This window comes from Aquarana catesbeiana, linkage group LG10, assembly GCF_042186555.1.
Source record: "Aquarana catesbeiana isolate 2022-GZ linkage group LG10, ASM4218655v1, whole genome shotgun sequence".
Lineage (NCBI taxonomy): Eukaryota > Metazoa > Chordata > Amphibia > Anura > Ranidae > Aquarana > Aquarana catesbeiana.
In genome coordinates, this window is record NC_133333.1 from 256230669 (window position 1) to 256250544 (window position 19876).

General features: G+C 47.0%; 1 protein-coding gene across 5 annotated transcripts in view; it reads left to right on the forward strand.

The window, feature by feature from the left end:
* Positions 1-19876, forward strand: part of CHD5 (chromodomain helicase DNA binding protein 5) — a 295395-nt gene that overhangs the window by 169960 nt on the left and 105559 nt on the right. For all 5 annotated transcript variants that reach the window (XM_073603681.1, XM_073603682.1, XM_073603678.1 and 2 more), the window contains exons 12-16: positions 3175-3306; positions 5551-5653; positions 7909-8100; positions 13568-13768; positions 19179-19316. In XM_073603681.1, coding sequence (XP_073459782.1) covers positions 3175-3306; positions 5551-5653; positions 7909-8100; positions 13568-13768; positions 19179-19316 — 766 coding nt within the window. The remainder of the gene's footprint in view (positions 1-3174; positions 3307-5550; positions 5654-7908; positions 8101-13567; positions 13769-19178; positions 19317-19876) is intronic.

The window sequence follows — 19876 nt, forward strand, 5'->3', positions numbered from 1 at the left end:
ATATTTTTTTTTACTTTCTGCTATAAAATATCCAATGTAAAAAAAAAATCTAATTTCATCATCAGTTTAGGCCAATATGTATTCTGCTACCTATTTTTGGTTAAAAAAAAAAAATCACAATAAGCGTATATTGATTGGTTTGGGCAAAAGTTATATCATCTACAAAATAGGGGATATTTTTTTTTTTTTTTTTTTTTACTAGTAATGGTGGCAATTCGTGACTTATAGCGGGACTGCGATATTGCGGCGGACAAATCGGACAATTACTGACATTTTTTACACTTTTTAGGGACCAGTGACACCAATACAGTGATCAGTGCTAAACATTTCCACTGTCACTGTACTAATGACACAGGCTGGGAAGGGGTTAACAGGGGGCGATCAAAGGGTTAAATGTGTGCCTAAGTTGTGCTTACTCACTGTGGGGGAGGTGCTTTGACTGGGGGAAGGTAAAGATCCGTGTTCCTGCTTAGCCAAAACACGTGATCAGTACCTTCCCCTTTTTACAGAACGCCAATCTGCTGTGTTTACATAGGCAGATTAAAGTGTATAAATATATATATGTATGTGTGTGTGTATATGTATATGTTTTATATATATATATATATATATATATATATATATATATATATATATATATATATATATATATATATGCTATTATGTGAATATAGGAAATATAACTGCTGCAAACAGCGAATAAGGGTCAATCCATACCCATACACAGAAATATTAAAAAGGATAGCTGGTGCTGCGCTGTTAAACAAACAATCCAAGTAATCAGAATTTTCAAACTGTATCAAGAAGCGATGTGCTGTTAAAGGTAGTAGTACACATGCAAATAAAATAAAAATCCTACACGTGTCGTCATCCCCTGATGAAGTCATGTGACCATGACGACACGCGTAGGGACAGGCAGGCACCAGAACTGACATTGGCATACGAGCTCGCTGCTCGTGGAGTTCTGTTTACTTGGGTTGCTGTGGGGGCAGGAGTTGCAGTGAGGGACCCGAGAAGAGGAGGATAAGGTGCTGCTCTGTGCAAAAACCATTACAGACCAGGTAAGTATAACATGTTCATTATTTTTGAACGGAGAGAAAAAAAGAAAAAAAAAACAAGACTTTAGATCCGCTTTAAAGAGGAACTGCAGTCTGCTGACATAATTTGTAATAAAAACATCTTTGCCATTCTGAAGCTTTCCTCCAACCACTTTGCATATTATTTTATATATACTGTGATTCTGTACTTGTCAAATCTGCTGCAGAAATCTCCCTCCACGGAGTCTGGCTGCAGCCATTTTAACTGTGGGCAGCTGAAGCTGCTGCCTGTTCACTTCCTAGATCTACACAGAGGCACACCTCCAGCTCTGCAGCTGTCATTGGCCCTCTTATGACTCATCCCCCCTTTCCTCCCCTCCTTACCTGGCAAATTCTGACGAGAGATGGCAGTGCGTGATGTCATAAGCCTAGGCTAATGACCAGACATGAAACAAGCAAGTGGGCTGTATAAGGGATTTACTGGCAGAAAAAAAAAAAGTTTTACTATCCAAAGTTAAAACAACAACAAGGGCAGAAGATTTAATAGATAGAAAGATGGACTGAAGGTCCGCTTTAAGATGGACCCAGCCAGAAATGCTCGGGGGGTGACTTTCAGGCCTCATGCACACTAGATGTTAAAATAACGTTATAAAAAAAACAGTAGCTTTGCAGTGAGTTTTTTACATTTTTTTTGTCAACGTTTTTGCAATAGCGTTTTTTAGCGTTTATTCGCGTTTTTGAGCCGTTATTAAAGTTTATCAGAGTTGGACCGTTTTTACAGCTGAAAAACGTCTCTCAGAACCCACTAGTTTTGTTTTGTTTTTTTTTTTTTACTGCTCAAAAACGCTACTGCCCAAAACTGCTGATAATAGCCCATGTGTGCATTGACACACAGAATAACATGGACACATAAGAGAACATGGACACACATAGGAGAACATGGACACACATAGGAGAACATGGACACACATAGGAGAACATGGACACACATAGGAGAACATGGACACACATAGGAGAACATGGACACACATAGGAGAACATGGACACACATAGGAGAACATGGACACACTTAGGAGAACATGGACACACATAGGAGAACATGGACACACATAGGAGAACATGGACACACATAGGAGAACATGGACACATAGGAGAACATGGACACACACAGGAGAACATGGACACACACAGGAGAACATGGACACACACAGGAGAACATGGACACACACAGGAGAACATGGACACACACAGGAGAACATGGACACACATAGGAGAACATGGACACACATAGGAGAACATGGACACACTTAGGAGAACATGGACACACATAGGAGAACATGGACACACATAGGAGAACATGGACACACTTAGGAGAACATGGACACACTTAGGAGAACATGGACACACATAGGAGAACATGGACACACATAGGAGAACATGGACACACTTAGGAGAACATGGACACACACAGGAGAACATGGACACACACAGGAGAACATGGACACACATAGGAGAACATGGACACACTTAGGAGAACATGGACACACTTAGGAGAACATGGACACATAGGAGAACATGGACACACACAGGAGAACATGGACACACAGGATAGCATGGACACACAGGAGAACATGCACACACAGGATAGCATGGACACACACAGGAGAACATGGACACATAGGAGAACATGGACACACAGGAGAACATGCACACACAGGAGAACATGGACACATAGGAGAACATGGACACATAGGAGAACATGATGGAGAGTTTAATGACTGTAGAAAAAAAATGTCTACAGCCAAAAACAGCAGCTGTAAAAACATCCAGTGTGCATGAGGCCTCAAAGTGATTACTCAATAAAATAAAGCATGGAGACATGGATGGATGGAGACATCCATGAATGGATGGGGGGGGGTTTGCTTTGAATGATAAAAATGAATTCAATCGTGCTTTTGGTTTGTGGTGCTCAGATACAGAGAAGATGCGCTTTAAGTAAACCCTTTGCCCGAAGTTCAGCTTTAAACGCTGTTCTGATGAATGGCTCTTCACACTGACGATCGATGGATCCTGACGAAGGCTGTAGAAAGGAAACCTCATTAAGTGACCCTCCTGTGTGTGTTTTTTTTCTTTGCAGCCTCGACAAGAAAGGAGACATCCATTATCTGCTTAAGTGGAAGGACTTGCCCTACGACCAGTGCACCTGGGAGATTGATGACATCGACATTCCAGACTACGAGAACCTCAAACTGGCTTACTGGGACCACAGGTATCGATCGTCTGCGGGGAAGCGATACAGCGCTAAGCACTTCGTCCCTGTCTTGATTACCTAACAAGTCTGCCCCTTCACCCCATTAACTACTATACAACAGAATCATATACAGTGAAACCTCGGATTGCGAGTAACACGGTTAATGAGCGTTTTGCAATATGAGCTATTATTTTCTTTTTAAATCCTGACTCGGTTCGTGAGCGCTGTCTCGCAAAACAAGCAGGATTCAAGGCTCTGCGGTGTGCAGTACCGCATTTGGCCAGAGTTGTGGGGGCGCAGAGAGCCGCTCAGATACCCTCGGAAATACTCCGTTTCTGAGCCTTTCCGAGGCTCTCTGGCACCCCAACCATCTCTGGCCACATGCGGTATTGCATGCAATTGAAGTCAATGTGGAAAGAATTATCTTCATTTCCATTGACTTCTATGGGGAAACTCGCTTTGATATGCAAGTGCTTTGGATTACAAGCATTCTCCTGGAACGGAATATGCTCGTAATCCAAGGTTCCACTGTATTGCAATGTACTGAGGAGGACAAGATGACGTGTAAAGGAGACCTAGCAAAGATAAGCCTGTGCTGAAACATTTGTAGGCCGCCTTCACTGACGGGCCTATAGATCTCTGGGTTCACCACGTTGGGGTTGGTTGTAAAGCTTAGATACAGTATGAAATATGAACAAAGCATATCCCTCTATAGCTGGGGGAGGCAACATGGGGGCCCTCCAGCTGTTGTGGAACTACATTTGCCATGAGGCATTGCAAGGCTGGCAGTTACAATTACTCCCAGAGGCATGATGGGACTTGTAGTTCTGCAACAACTGGAGGCCTCCCCCTGCCCTATAGTGTGTACTTGTCTCAGTCCAAAGCACTAAGGGGATGATTTACTAAATGCAAATAGATTGTGCACTCTACAAAGGAAGTGGCTCGGTAAATGAAGCAAAGCTTCACTTTGCACTTATACGCAATCACGTGCAAGGGAAAAAAAAAAAAAAAACAGCATTTTTTTACTTGCACATGATTGGATGATGGAAGTCAGCAGAGCTCCTCCTCAATTTCTAAGCTCTGGAGAAACTACACTTTGCAAAGTGCCCAGTCTATTTGCCTTTAGTAAATCAACTGCTCAGTGTCATTTCTGTCCGCTGCCTCCTTCCTCAGCTATCAGCACAAGTCACTTCTGATATGTTTTCCTAACAAATCAAGGTACTTACCACTCCAGGTGGTATCGCTTGTGTTCACACCATCCTAGTATGTAGAGAGATGAAGGGTGCTGGCTCCGCTAAGTCAAATGGCAGAAAATGGAGAAAGGACGACCGCACTCCAAAATAATGCCTTTATTAAATGAAGCTTGATCCATACATCAATCAGAGACACAGGTCCAGATGATTACTGACGCGTTTTGCACCGTTAATGGTGCTTAATCATATGAGTTTTGGTGGAGCTTTGATGGGGCTTCAATGAGCCTTTGGTGGAGCTTCGAATGGGCTTCATTGAGCCTTTTGTTGGGGCTTCGATTAGGCTTTGGAGCTTAATCAGCCTTTGGTGTGGCTTCGATGAGGCTTCAGTGTGGCTTTGATGGGGCTTCGATGAGGCTTCAGTGGGGCTTTGATGAGCCTTTGATGGGGCTTCGATGAGGCTTCAGTGGGGCTTTGATGGGGCTTCGATGAGGCTTCAGTGGGGCTTTGATGGGGCTTCGATGAGGCTTCAGTGGGGCTTTGATGAGCCTTTGATGGGGCTTCGATGAGGCTTCAGTGGGGCTTTGATGGGGCTTCGATGAGGCTTCAGTGGGGCTTTGATGGGGCTTCGATGAGGCTTCAGTGGGGCTTCGATGAGGCTTCAGTGGGGCTTTGATGAGCCTTTGATGAGGCTTCAGTGGGGCTTTGATGAGCCTTTGATGGGGCTTCGATGAGGCTTCAGTGGGGCTTCGATGAGGCTTTGGTGGGGCTTCGATGAGGCTTTGGCGGGGCTTCAGTTGCGTTTCATGTGAGCTTTGCCATAGACTTCTATGGAGGCTTTGAAGCACCACTAAAGCTACATGGGGTATAATTTTTGAAGCAAAGCAAAAGCAAGGTGTAAACGGGACTGTAAGCTAACCATTTTATTTAGTGACAGGAGCTTTGATTGGCGTTCAGAGAGCTTTAACGAAGCCTGTCCGAAGCCTTGTTTTGAAGCAAAGTGTAAATGAGCCCTGTGTCATCGTGTTCATTGGATTCCGCAGAAGCGTCTGTCATGCATTATCTGTTGCAGAGAGTTGATGCTGGGAGAAGAAGTGAGAACTCCGGCCAAAGTTCGGAACAGCAGAAAACTGAAGGACGAAAAAGACAAACCTCCGCTGACACCTATAGTTGACGTAAGTGATAACGGCCCTCGTGAATACAGTGCCTGCACTAAGACCCAGAACATTTGTTACTTGGGACGTTGCGAAGGTTAATGAAGTACACGAAGTGAGCGCCATAATGGCAGCCAGTGGCCCAGAGATTGTGATTATTACAGATGCCCATAGGTGACTGGTTCTCTTTAAAGAAAGAAAACAAGTCTGGTAGTTAGTTCGTCTACAAAGTTACATTTTATAAACCACTTAGTAGACAAGTGGTTACATCAGTAGCAGCTGTGAGCTTGGTACCGGCTTTAACCGCCCAGGAAGGTTTACCCCCCTTCACGACCAGGCCATTTTTGGCGATACGGGACTGCGTTACTTTAACTGACAATTGTGCGGTCGTGCGACGCTGTAATAAAATTTATGTCCCTTTTTTTTTCCACAAATAGAGCCTCCTTTTGGTGGTATTTGATCACCTCTGCGGCTTTTATTTCTTGCGCTATAAACAAAAAAAAAGACTGTAAATTTTGAAAAGAAAAAACATATTTTTTTACTTTCTGCTATAAAACCTATCCAATAAAAAAAAATGGGGAAAAAGAATCGAATTTCTTCATCAATTTAGGCCAATATGTATTCTGCTACATATTTTTGGTAAAAAAAAAAATCTCCCAATAAGGGTACAGTGGAACCTTGGATTGCGAGTAACGCAGTTTACGAGTGTTTCGCAATGCAAGCTGCTTTTTTTTTTTTTTTTTTTTTAAATCCTGACTCGGTTAGAGAGCGTTGTCTCACAAGACTACCAAGATTTTAGCCTCTGGGTGTGCATTATCGCATTTGGCCAGAGGTGCGGGGGTGCCGGTGATGCTCGGAGACTCTAGGAGCCGCTCGGAGACTCTCGGAAATACTCTGTTCCCAAGTGTCTCTGAGTGGTCTCCCTGTGTTTCTGGGTGTCTCCGGCACCCCCCCCCACACACACACACACACACACACACACACAGCTCTGGCCACATGCGGTACTGCATAGACAAGCAGTGGCTGTGGAACAAATTATCGGAGTTTCCATTGATTCCTATGGGGAAACTCGCTTTGATATATGAGTGCTTTGGATTACAAGCATTCTTCTGGAACGGATTATGTTCGTACTCCAAGGTACTACTGTATATAGATTTCTTTGCACAAAAGTTATAGCGTTTACAAGCTATGGGATATATTTATGGAATTTTAATTTATTTTTTTACTAGTAATGGCGGCGATTGGCGACTTACAGTGGGACTGTGCTATTGTGGCAAACAAATTGTACGCTGACTGACACTTTTTGGGGACCCGTGACACTAATACAGTGATCAGCGCTAATAATTTGCACTGTCACTGTACTAATGACACTAAGGGGTTAACATCAGGGGTGATCAAAGGGTTAACGGTGTGCCTAACCTGTGCTTGTGTAAACTGTGGGGGGGGGGGGTGCTTGTACTATGGGAAGGCAGAGATCTGTGTTCCTGCTTTGCAAGAACACAGAATCACAATCTTCTCTTCTTGCAGAACGGCGATCTGCCTTGTTTACATAGGCAGACCGTCGTTCTGCCTGTGTCTTGAACGATCAGTGGGTTCCCGGCAGAAGCGTTGATTGGCTCCCCCTTTGTCCGATCGCAATGGCCGTGGGCTTCTGGAGGCGCACGTGCACGCCCCAGACCCGGAAGTGCAGGATCACATACAGGTAAGTGTTCCTGCTAAGGGGAGCCGCCATATATATATATATATATATATATAGAGTATACGGTCAGCAAGCCCTTAGAGTCCAAATTTCAGTTTAATCCTGAAGTGTCATCAGTACAATTTATCCAAATGGCAGGTCACTGTTATCCTAAAGATCTAATGCACATATTCGCCAGCACACCACGGTTCGTCAATTACGTCCAAATCTTTATTGAAAAATGACCACATCACAGAAGACATAGTACGATGTTCTGGAGCAATGCAGGATCCCTTTGTCAGGCATGTGAGGACCTACCTGACGAAGTAGTCCTGCACGGCTCCGAAACGTTGCACTGTGTCTTCTGCAATGTGGTCATTCTTCAATAAAGATTTGGACGTAATTGACGATCCCTGGTGTGCTGGCGAATATGTGCATTTGATTCTGTGATGTTTCCAGTTCCAACTGGTTGTTGCTGCAGCACCCGCTACGCCTAAAGCCTTATCCAGGGAAAGCGTGCGATGGGAAGATCGATACTACAATGTTATCATAAAGAAACTCGTCTGATCTGTAGCACAGGTACATTTCTCTGTTTCAGCCCACAGTGAAGTTTGACAAACAGCCGTGGTACATCAACACCACCGGTGGCACTTTACACCCATACCAGCTGGAGGGACTCAACTGGCTGAGGTTTTCCTGGGCGCAGGGAACAGACACGATCCTCGCAGATGAGATGGGACTAGGGAAGACCGTTCAGACGATCGTGTTCCTCTATTCTCTCTACAAAGAGGTAAGCTACAAGGTACATGACTCATGAGCTGCAAAAAACAAGACAAAAGGCCCCGGATACATTCTTTTATATTTCACTTTCCTTTAGACCAGGGAGATTGGGTCCATAGCAGCGGCCTGCCCGTCCATTAGGGGCTCCGCCCCCCCATCCATGCGTCCGGCGCCGGACTATGGATTCTAATGGCAGGGGGTGTGTTTGGTTTTTTTTGTTTTGAAGCACGTGGTCTGAGCCAGAGGCTCTAATAGGCTTCAAATAAGGTTGGGCTCAGGGTGCAGAGCACTGCACCCCGAACCCACCCAGTTGTGTGACAATACCGAATGATATAGCCGCTATTGCCACACTGATCCTCCTCCCGGCCAATCAGGAAGCAGGTCTTGAGACCCTTCACACGAATGGCTGAAAGGATAGGCGATACTATTGGACGCCTAGGAGGGAAGGTGCCGCATGGCAGAAGCTGCCGTGTTGCAGAAAGGACACAGGGGCCGCTGCCCACCGCCCTTAGGAGCCCGCCCGCAACTCATGGTACATTTTGATTGTTTTTTGCAAACACACATACAAAGTATACAATGTACCAAACTAAAACAAAGAGAGAAGAACAAAAAGTAAATGAATGTAGACCTGGTTCACACCTATGCATTTTTAATGCATTTTCAGTTTTTGCTGCCACCGAGGGGAAGGAGGGGACGAGTGCTGCCGAAATAGAGCCGGATCTCCTGTGTACTCGGCTCGGCGTCACGCCCAGTCCCGCCCCCCTGGACATCTCCTAGCATTGACGTCCCGGCATTGGACTGGCGTTATGTCCATTATAGGATCCGGGCCAAGGGGCGGGACTGGGCGTGACGCCCAGCCAAGTACACAGGAGATCCGGCTCTGTTTCGGGAGCGCTCGTCCCCTCCTTCCCCCCTCGGTGGCAGCCTATATTTCGGCAAGGCTGCAGATGGACACTGAGCAATGCTGCAGGTGGGTACTGATTAGGCTGCAGATGGGCACAGATCAGGCTGCACTGAAGCTGCAGATGGGCACAGAGATCAGGTTGCACTGAAGCTGCAGATGGGGACAGATCTGGCTGCAGATGGGCACAGATCAGGCTGCAGATGGGCACAGATCAGGCTGCAGATGGGCACAGATCAGGCTGCAGATGGGCACAGATCAGGCTGCAGATGGGCACTGATTAGGCTGCAGATGGGCACTGATTAGGCTGCAGATGGGCACTAAATAGGCTGCAGATGGGCACAGATCAATCTGCAGATGGGCACCGATTAGGCTGCCGATGGGCACCGATTAGGCTGCCGATGGGCACCGATTAGGCTGCAGATGGGCACCGATTAGGCTGCAGATGGGCACCGATTAGGCTGCAGATGGGCACAGATCAGGCTGCAGATGGGCACTGATTAGGCTGTAGATGGGCACTGATTAGGCTGCAGATGGGCACTGATTAGGCTGCAGATGGGCACCGATTAGGCTGCAGATGGGCACTGATTAGGCTGCAGATGGGCACTAAATAGGCTGCAGATGGGCACAGATCAATCTGCAGATGGGCACCGATTAGGCTGCCGATGGGCACCGATTAGGCTGCAGATGGGCACCGATTAGGCTGCAGATGGGCACCGATTAGGCTGCAGATGGGCACTGATCAGGCTGCAGATGGGCACAGATCAGGCTGCAGATGGGCACTGATTAGGCTGCAGATGGGCACTGATTAGGCTGCAGATGGGCACTGATTAGGCTGCAGATGGGCACCGATTAGGCTGCAGATGGGCACTGATTAGGCTGCAGATGGGCACAGATCAATCTGCAGATGGGCACCGATTAGGCTGCAGATGGGCACCGATTAGGCTGCAGATGGGCACCGATTAGGCTGCAGATGGGCACCGATTAGGCTGCAGATGGGCACCGATTAGGCTGCAGATGGGCACCGATTAGGCTGCAGATGGGCACAGATCAGGCTGCAGATGGGCACTGATTAGGCTGCAGATGGGCACTGATTAGGCTGCAGATGGGCACTGATTAGGCTGCAGATGGGCACCGATTAGGCTGCAGATGGGCACTGATTAGGCTGCAGATGGGCACTAAATAGGCTGCAGATGGGCACAGATCAATCTGCAGATGGGCACCGATTAGGCTGCCGATGGGCACCGATTAGGCTGCAGATGGGCACCGATTAGGCTGCAGATGGGCACTGATTAGGCTGCAGATGGGCACAGATCAGGCTGCAGATGGGCACTGATTAGGCTGCAGATGGGCACTGATTAGGCTGCAGATGGGCACTGATTAGGCTGCAGATGGGCACTAAATAGGCTGCAGATGGGCACAGATCAATCTGCAGATGGGCACCGATTAGGCTGCCGATGGGCACCGATTAGGCTGCAGATGGGCACCGATTAGGCTGCAGATGGGCACTGATTAGGCTGCAGATGGGCACAGATCAGGCTGCAGATGGGCACTGATTAGGCTGCAGATGGGCACTGATTAGGCTGCAGATGGGCACCGATTAGGCTGCAGATGGGCACTGATTAGGCTGCAGATGGGCACTAAATAGGCTGCAGATGGGCACAGATCAATCTGCAGATGGGCACCGATTAGGCTGCCGATGGGCACCGATTAGGCTGCCGATGGGCACCGATTAGGCTGCAGATGGGCACCGATTAGGCTGCAGATGGGCACAGATCAGGCTGCAGATGGGCACTGATTAGGCTGCACTGATGTTCACTGACCATTATTTTGCTTCTAAGTGGTTTATTTTTTTTTTTTTTTTTAGTTTTTTTTTTCCTCAAACTTCCCTCTTAAATTGGGGTGCGTGTTATACGGTGGCACATATTACACGCCGATAATTACGGTAAATGTTTTCCCTTTTCTTCTAAGTGATCACAAAGGGTATACATTCTGTTAGGAGCAAAGTGTTGGGTGGAAAGTGTAGAAACCCTTGGTGACCATTAGGCATTCACCATCTTGCTGTCACACCAGGACAGGACGGGTCCTGGTCGGTTTCTGTGCCTCCCCCACTCTTCCCCTAGTGCTGTGCTCCTTATTTTATGGGATAATAGTATACTTATGTACTGTAAGCCTTGTTGTTTACCACTTGATAAATGACGTGGTGGTATAATGAGAATGAAATCTGTTTATTTTGGTAGCTGTAACTGCTCCCAGGTATAGACAAGCTGGCACTCCGATGTGTTCTCTGCAATCTTGTGTTTTTTGGCGGGTAAACAAATGACAGCCACGAATGTCAACGTGTTTCTGCCACACCGGCCTTATTCAGGACATGAGTGTGGATGAGGAGTCCCCGGATACACCAGTGATGAAGCCGCATTATATCACTGGGGGGGGGGGGGGGGGGGCAGCACCTACTTTCCAGTATTTGAACTGTTCCAGGCATAACTTTGCTTGCATTCATGGATCACACAAGCCCCTTGGGGCCCCTCTTTTCTCTCCGTGTTCTGGGCCCTGTTGCAGTCACACAGTCTGTTACACCCGGCACTTTGCAGGCCCTCCAGATGGGTAAGTTCTCCAACTTTGATGACGGCTCCTGATAAATGGTAGGATAGACAGGAATTGTTCAATCGTTCCCAAGTGTGATCATTCCGCTTACAGCAGATGTGCGCTCTGCTATGTATGACAAAGGGATATAGAACCACACCAGATGGCGTTTCCTGAAACCTTCAATGCCGAGACGGGTTACTTTGGGGACATTCTTTGGCATGAATATTGTAGTAAAGCCGTACAGAACTCATTGCTGAGCAGAGGAAGCATAGGAAGTTACCTTTTCATTCATTTTATATCTTCAGTAAACAAATTGTATGTTAAATGGCATACTTAGTGGTTTTATAAATTATATTACCAAAAGTATTGGGACGCCTGCCTTTACACGCACATGAATTTTAATGGCATTCCAGTCTTATGCCCCGTACACACGGTCGAATTTTCCGATGGAAAATGTCCGATCGGAGCGTGTTGTCGGAAATTCCGACCGTGTGTGGGCTCCATCGGACATTTTCCATCGGATTTTCCGACACACAAAGTTGGAGAGCAGGAGATAAAATTTTCCGACAACAAAATCCGTTGTCGGAAATTCCGATCGTGTGTACACAAATCCGACGGACAAAGTGCCACGCATGCTCAGAATAAATAAAGAGATGAAAGCTATTGGCCACTGCCCCGTTTATAGTCCCGACGTACGCGTTTTACGTCACCGCGTTTAAAACGATCGGATTTTCCGACAACTTTGTGTGACCGTGTGTATGCAAGACAAGTTTGCGCCAACATCCGTCTGAAAAAATCCTAGGATTTTGTTGTCGGAATGTCCGAACAAAGTCCGACCGTGTGTACGGGGCATTGGTCTGTAGGGTTCAATATTGAGTTGGCTCCGCCCTTTATAGCTATAACAGCTTCAACTCTTCTGGGAAGGCCGTCCACAAGGTTTAGGAGGGTGTCTATGGGAATGTTTCACCATTCTTCCAGAAGTGCATTTGTGAGGTCAGGCACTGATGCTGGATGAGAAGGCCTGGCTCGCAGTCTCCACTCTAATGTATCCCAAAGGTGTTCTATGGGGTTGAGGTCAGGACTCTGTGCAGGTCAGTCAAGTTCCTCCACCCCAAACTTGCTCATCCATGTCTTTATGGACCTTGCTTTGTGCACTGGTCCAAATCATTTGGTGGAGGGGGGATTATGGTGTGGGGTTGGAGGGGGGATTATGGCGTGGGGTCGTTTTTCAGGGGTTGGGATTGGCCCCTTAGTTCCAGTGAAGGGAACTCTTAAGGCGTCAGCATACCAAGACATTTTGGACAATTTCACGCTCCCAACTTTGTGGGAACAGTTTGGGGATGTCCCCTTCCTGTTCCAACATGACTGCGCACCAGTGCACAAAGCAAAGTCCATAAAGACATGGGTGAGCAAGTTCGGGTGGAGGAACTTGACTGACCTGCACAGAGTCCTGACCTCAACCCGATAGAACACCTTTGGGATGAATTAGAGTCGAGACTGCTCTTCTGGAAGAATGGTCAAACATTCCCATAGACACCCTCCTAAACCTTGTGGACGGCCTTCCCAGAAGAGTTGAAGCTGTTATAGCTGCAAAGGGTGGGCCTCACAAAAATATGATTGGGGTGGTGTGGGGGGCTTGGTATCCTGACTTTGGTAGATCCCTTCTCCACCTTCCACCCTCCTCCACATGGTTCCATTATCAGCGACCAATAGCATTTTATCTCATTTAGTTGGCATGTTGTATTTAGCCACCAACAAGGCTTCGTAGTCAGACCCAGCACAGAATTTCAGCACCCCTCTCTAGGCTGCATTTCACTGTTCACATGGCAAACCTGGGACCCCGGGACTTCTACCCCATTTTCAACATAACCCGATTTGGTCACACTTCTTCATGGTTTTAGCCTCAGACAATATTTCATCATCACCATCTTTTATTGTTATTTTTTATATACCTAAATTTTTCTTGCCCCGACTTGTGTCTTTTCAGGGTCACTCTAAAGGTCCGTACCTTGTGAGCGCTCCGTTATCCACCATCATCAACTGGGAGCGAGAGTTTGAAATGTGGGCGCCGGAGTTTTATGTGGTGACGTACACCGGCGATAAGGACAGCAGAGCCATAATTAGGGAGAACGAGTTCTCCTTCGAGGACAACGCCATCAGAAGCGGGAAGAAAGTGTTCAGAATGAGAGTAAGGACGCGGGCGTGGTACTATGACTGTGAATAAAACCTTTAAATATAGAAATGCTTTCCTGCATAGGTGTGCGAAGCCCAGTGCATTAGTGTGTGCACCCTTAAGCTCAAACACACATGCATGTGTATGTATCTACATATATATGACCCCGGCACATTGATCTCCCTGCTGGCACAGTGAAAGAGAAAAGGATAAACACTTCTCTTATGGCAGAGCCGGTTAAAGGGAGATCTTTCCCATGATCCTGTTGCTACACAGAACCATAACACTAATGCACATGGGGGGATTAGGGTGTGCCTGGGCACTCCCGGCACACCCTGTGCGCACGCCTATGCTTTCCTGTATGATGTCATGTAGGGATCCCACTTTCCAGTCCACACTGCCCCCTGCCCATCTACCACAAGGTGATAAAGTGGCAGCTACAGCACTCCTGACTGAACACCCCGCCCCCCCCCCCCATCAAAAAATTCTAAGTAACATTAAACATACAATTTTTATTGTTTAACCACTTACAGACTGGAAGATTTTCCTGCTTAATGACCAGGCCATTTTTTTTTTTTTTTTTTGCAATTCGGCACTGTGTCGCTTTAAGGGCCTTTCACACTGGAGCAGGGTCGGCAGTAAAGCGCCGCTATTGTAAGCTGCGCTTTTACCGTCGGTATTCGGCCGCTAGCGGGGGGGTTTTACCCCCCCACTAGCGGCTGAGAAAGGGTTAAAAACCACTGTAAAGCGCCTCTGCAGAGGCGCTTTGCTGGCGGTATAGCCGCGCTGTCCCATTGATTTCAATGAGCAGGAGCGGTAAAGGAGCGGTGTATACTCCGCTTCAAAGATGCTGCTAGCAGGACTTTTTTTTCCCCGTCTTGGTAGCGCACCGCTCCAGTGTGAAAGCCCTCGGAGCTTTCACACTGGAGAGACAGCGGCGGCACTTTCGGGTCGGTTTGCAGGCGCTATTATTAGCGCAACAGCGCCTGCAAACCGCCCCAGTGTGAAAGGGCCCTAACTGACAATTGCGCGGTTGTACGACGTTATAAAATTGACATCCTTTTTTTCCCCACAAATAGAGCTTTTTTTTGGTGGTATTTGATCACCTCTGCGATTTATATTTTTCTCTCTATAAACAAAAATAGAGCGACAATTTTGAAAAGAAAACAATGTTTTTTTTTTTTACTTTTTGCTATAATACATATACCCAAAAATGTTTTTAACCACTTCAGCCCCGGACCATTTGGCTGGCCAAAGACCAGAGCACTTTTTTGCGATTCAGCGCTGCGTCGCTTTAACTGACAGTTGCGCGGTCGTGCAGCGTGGATCCCAAACAAATTTGACGACGTTTTTTTCCCCACAAATAGAGCTTTCTTTTGGTGGTATTTGATCACCTCTGCGGATTTTATTTTTTACCCTATAAACAAAAAAAGAGCGACAATTTTGAAAAAAAAAACGCATTATTTTTTTACTTTTTGCTATAATAAATATCCCCCAAAAAAATATAATTTTTTTTTTTTTTTTGCGCTCAGTTTAGGCCGATACGTATTCTTCTACATATTTTTGGTAAAAAAAATTGCAATAAGTGTTTATTGATTGATTTGCACAAAAGTTATAGTGTCTACAAAATAGGTTTTATGGCTGTGACACGATCGCGGGCACCTGGTGGACATCCAGTCCGCGGTCACGGAGCTCACAGGTGGTGCGCGCACACGGCGGGAAATTCAAAGTAACTTACAGGTACGTTACTTTTCCCAGCCGTGCCGGTCGGCAAGCGATTAAAAAACAAATTTCTTCTTCAGTTTAGGCCGATACGTATTCTTCTGCATATTTCTGGTAAAAAAAAATTGCAAGCAGCGTATATTGATTTGTGCTAAAGTTATATCATCTACTGTACAAAATAGGGGATAGATTTATGGCATTTTTATTTATTTTTTTCTACTAGTAATGGCAGTGATCAGTTATTTTTAGCAGGACTGCGACATTGCGGCAGACAGATTGGACACTTTTGACACCATTTTAGGACCCATGACATTTATACAGCGATCAGAGCCATTAAAAAAAAAAAAAAAAAAAAAATAGCCACTGTATAAATGTCACTGGCAGGGAAGGGGTTAACACTAGGGGGCGATCAAGAGGTTAAATGTGTTCCCTCGTGATTAAGTGCGCACAGGCACCGCCCCGTCTCTCCAGCCACCCCCTCTATGACCAATGGATTAGATTCATGCATTGCATGAATCTATCCATGGCCGCCACTGCCCCCCCCCCCTACTTAGGCATCTGGCCCCTTGCCGGGCGCCTGAATTACAGCGGAGGGTGTTTTTGAAGCACCTGATTGGAGCCATAGGCTTTAATAGGCTTCAAAATAGGTGAACTGCGAGCGCCATGCTTGGGGTTTGCAGTCCACCCAGGTGTGTTAGAAAAGCAAATGAATATTCACTTTCCTAACACTGAACCGCCTCTCCGCCAATCAGGTGCTCGGGTCTGTTACCCATCACCTGATTGGCTGAAACGACAGGCGCTGTGATTGGATACCTATCGGGGAGAGGACGGGAGGAGACGCATGGAGGACATAGCTCGCCGCCGTCACCCGCTGCCCCACCGAGACAGGGTAAGTGCCAGGCAGATGGCGAGGGGGATCACATTGGCGGCATTTTTAATGGGCACAGTGGCAGCGCTTTGCGCACAGTGGCAGCGTTTGATGGGCACACTGAGGCTGCATTTGATGGGGTTTTTTTCAGAATCTTTCAGTTTGTTTGCGCCCCCCCCCCCCCCCCCAAAAAATTTTGCGCACCAGCCGCCACTGCTTTGGGGGGATGGGACTGACTGGAGGAGGAGACCTATCACTGTTTGTAATTCCTACAAAACAGCAGATCTTCTCTCCTGCCACGCGCATCAGGTCCCCCACCGTGCAACGCGCGCCCGGGTCTACTATGGCTCTTTAAGGAGCCGACGTACCCATGCGGCGATTTGCACACGGTTCAAGGTTTTCCTCTTTCTCAGAGCCAGTGGGACATGTCTTACTCACACGCTTTATATATATATATATATAGGATACTATCATGGTGGAAATTACATAGGAGGCGTGTGTCCTCCCCCCTACAATGGGTGTGGACATGCCATTATGAGCCAATCATATCAGATCAATCAAATCTAGGAAATATATAGTAGGAGATAAGAGATGCTTCCTTATGTTCATTAGAGCCCGCATGCATAGCCTGAATAGTAATGCTAATAATAATGGTAACAATAGTAGTAGTAAGTATGATAATTGTAGTGGTAATAACGGTAGATGTACCCACACACAGGATTGGGCATGCGCATTAACATAAAATGTAATACCCAAGCCACAAGATCTTTAACCCTTTGTTAGGGCAGAGAATATGCATATCTACTTTATTTATTTCAGGTACTTCTATAGTGCCGTCAATTTACGCAGCACTTTACATATACATTGTACATTCACATCAGTACTTACCCTCAAGGAGCTTACAATCTAAGGTCCCTAACTCACATATACATATACTAGGGACAATTTAGACAGGATCCAATTAACCTACCAGCATGTCTTTGTAGTGTGGGAGGAAACCGGAGTACCCGGAGGAAACCAACGCAGACACAGGGAGAACATGCAAACTCCAGGCAGGTAGTGTTGTGGTTGGGATTCAAACCAGCGACCCTTCTTACTGCTAGGCGAGAGTGCTACCCACTACACCACTGTGCTACCCACTACACCACTGTGCCGCCCATTCTTTATAACTGATAATGAGATCTGCCAGCACAGTACAGACAGAGTTAATATAGAAATCATTCCTCCCAGGACCCCTCCTTGACGTTCCATAGCAGGAACCTAAAAGGGCCTAACAGAGACCTTTATGTTGCCACAGCAGACAGTTCCTGGCTTCATTCAAACGATCTGCGAACAGATATTCATTGATCATTCTCCGCTCTCACCACTGACCCCCCGCCATGCCCCTCCCAGGCACCCAGGAGAGGCAGCGGAGCCTGGTTTAACCCCTTCACGCCGACCGTACGTAAAATATGCGGCCCCACTGGACTTGGCTAGCCTCTGATTGGCTATCACACTGATCAGTAACTGTGAAGCCCGCCCCCTCGTGTTCTTCTGTCTCTGTGAATAGACACGAAAGATACATTGTATCATTCTCTGTCCTTGCAGATTTAGACCCCTTTCACACTGCGGCGCTTTTTAGGCGCTTTCACGCTAAAAAAAAAAGTGCCTGAAAAGCTCCCGAAAAACTATTTCAATTAAAATCAATGAATGCTTTCACACTGGGGCAGTGCGCTGGCAGGGCGGTGAAAAAACGCCCCTTTCCATTGAAATGAATGGAAAGCTCTTCAAAAGCGCTCAGTGTTTTACTGGCAGTTTAGAAGCGCCTCAATGTGAAAGGGGCCTTAGGCTACTTTCACACTGAGGCGTTTTTGCGCTAAAAATAGCGTGTCCCTGCTGTGACAGAGGTTTTAGGCTACTTTCACACTGAGGCTTTGCAAAACCACGGTAAAAACGATGAGCGTTATTACCACATCTTTACCGCGTTAGCGGTAATAATAGCGCTAACGCCCATGCGTTTTAATCGCGTTTTTATAGCGTTTTTTAAGCGTTAGCATCAGCAAACCTGACCATGTGACCATGCGGTCATGTGATCTTCCCCACAGTTTCTGGGCGGTTTTAAAGCGGTATTACCGCGGTTTTACAGCGTTTCCCATTCATTTCAATTGGGATAGACGTTTTTACAGCGCTATTTTATGCGCCCCAAAGATGCTCCAAAAAAGCTGTTTGCAGGATTTTTTCCAACGCACAGCCAGCACAACGCCTCAGTGTGTAAGGTTACACTGAGATACATGGGGGGCGTTTTTCATGCGGTATTTAGGCAGTAATTTTAGCGCTAAAACGCCTCAGTGTGAAAGGGGCCTAACACTGCTACTGATGGCAAAGTGCAGTGGCTCCAGAGATTAGTAAATGAGGCAAAGCTTCACTTTGCCAAGAATACCCAATCACATGCAAGGAGGATATAAAAAAACAAAATTTTTTGCTTGCACGTGATTGGATGATGGAAGTCAGCTGAGCTTCTGCTCATTTACTAAGGTCTGGAGCGACAGCACTTGTAGAGGGCAACAGCACTTTGCAAAGTGTACAGTCTATTTGCCTTTAGTAAATCCAGCCCCTAATGTGAATTGGCCCTAAATGCAGCATGTTCCATTTTCACCCAGCGCAAGTGCATTGGGGGTGGAGCTAAGCCTAGTGGAAAGAATAGATTTCAGCTCATTCATTGGGTGGAGCCTTTATTGAGCAAGGCAGCCCCCAAATGCCCGTAGTCGTGCAATTGGGTCCTAAACCTTACAAACGAATACGGCTGCTTCATTCCAGGTAATGAATATTCGCTCAACATTTTCCTCTTTTATCTAGAAAGAAGCTCAAATAAAGTTCCACGTGCTGCTCACATCTTACGAACTCATTACGATCGACCATGCTGTCCTGGGCTCCATCGAGTGGGCGTGTCTGGTGGTGGATGAAGCTCACCGCCTCAAGAACAACCAATCAAAAGTAAGTCATTGTTAAAGCCTTGCCTATTAAAGGGTATTGTTTACAAGATGCCCCCCCCCAAAACCGTAATTAGAGCAATGGCCCACCATGAAAGTAAACATGATTGTGGCCCTCCCAGCAGTGGCGTCGCTAGGGGGTGGCCCCCCGAATCTGGGACCCATAGCCGAGAGTCTCTGCAGGGGTCCCCAAGGGGAGGGGAGGCTCTCTGGAAACCCTAATGCAAGTGGGGGCTCTTTGGGGACCCTGATGTAAGGAGGAGGCTCTCTGGGGACCCTGATGTAAGGAGGAGGCTCTCTGGGGACCCTGATGTAAGGAGGAGGCTCTCTGGGGACCCTGATGTAAGGAGGAGGCTCTCTGGGGACCCTGATGCAAGGGAGAGGCTCTCTGGGGACTCTGATGTAAGGAGGAGTCTCTCTGGGGACCCTGATGTAAGGAGGAGGCTCTCTGGGGACCCTGATGCAAGGGAGAGGCTCTCTGGGGACTCTGATGTAAGGAGGAGGCTCTCTGGGGACCCTGATGTAAGGAGGAGGCTCTCTGGGGACCCTGATGTAAGGAGGAGG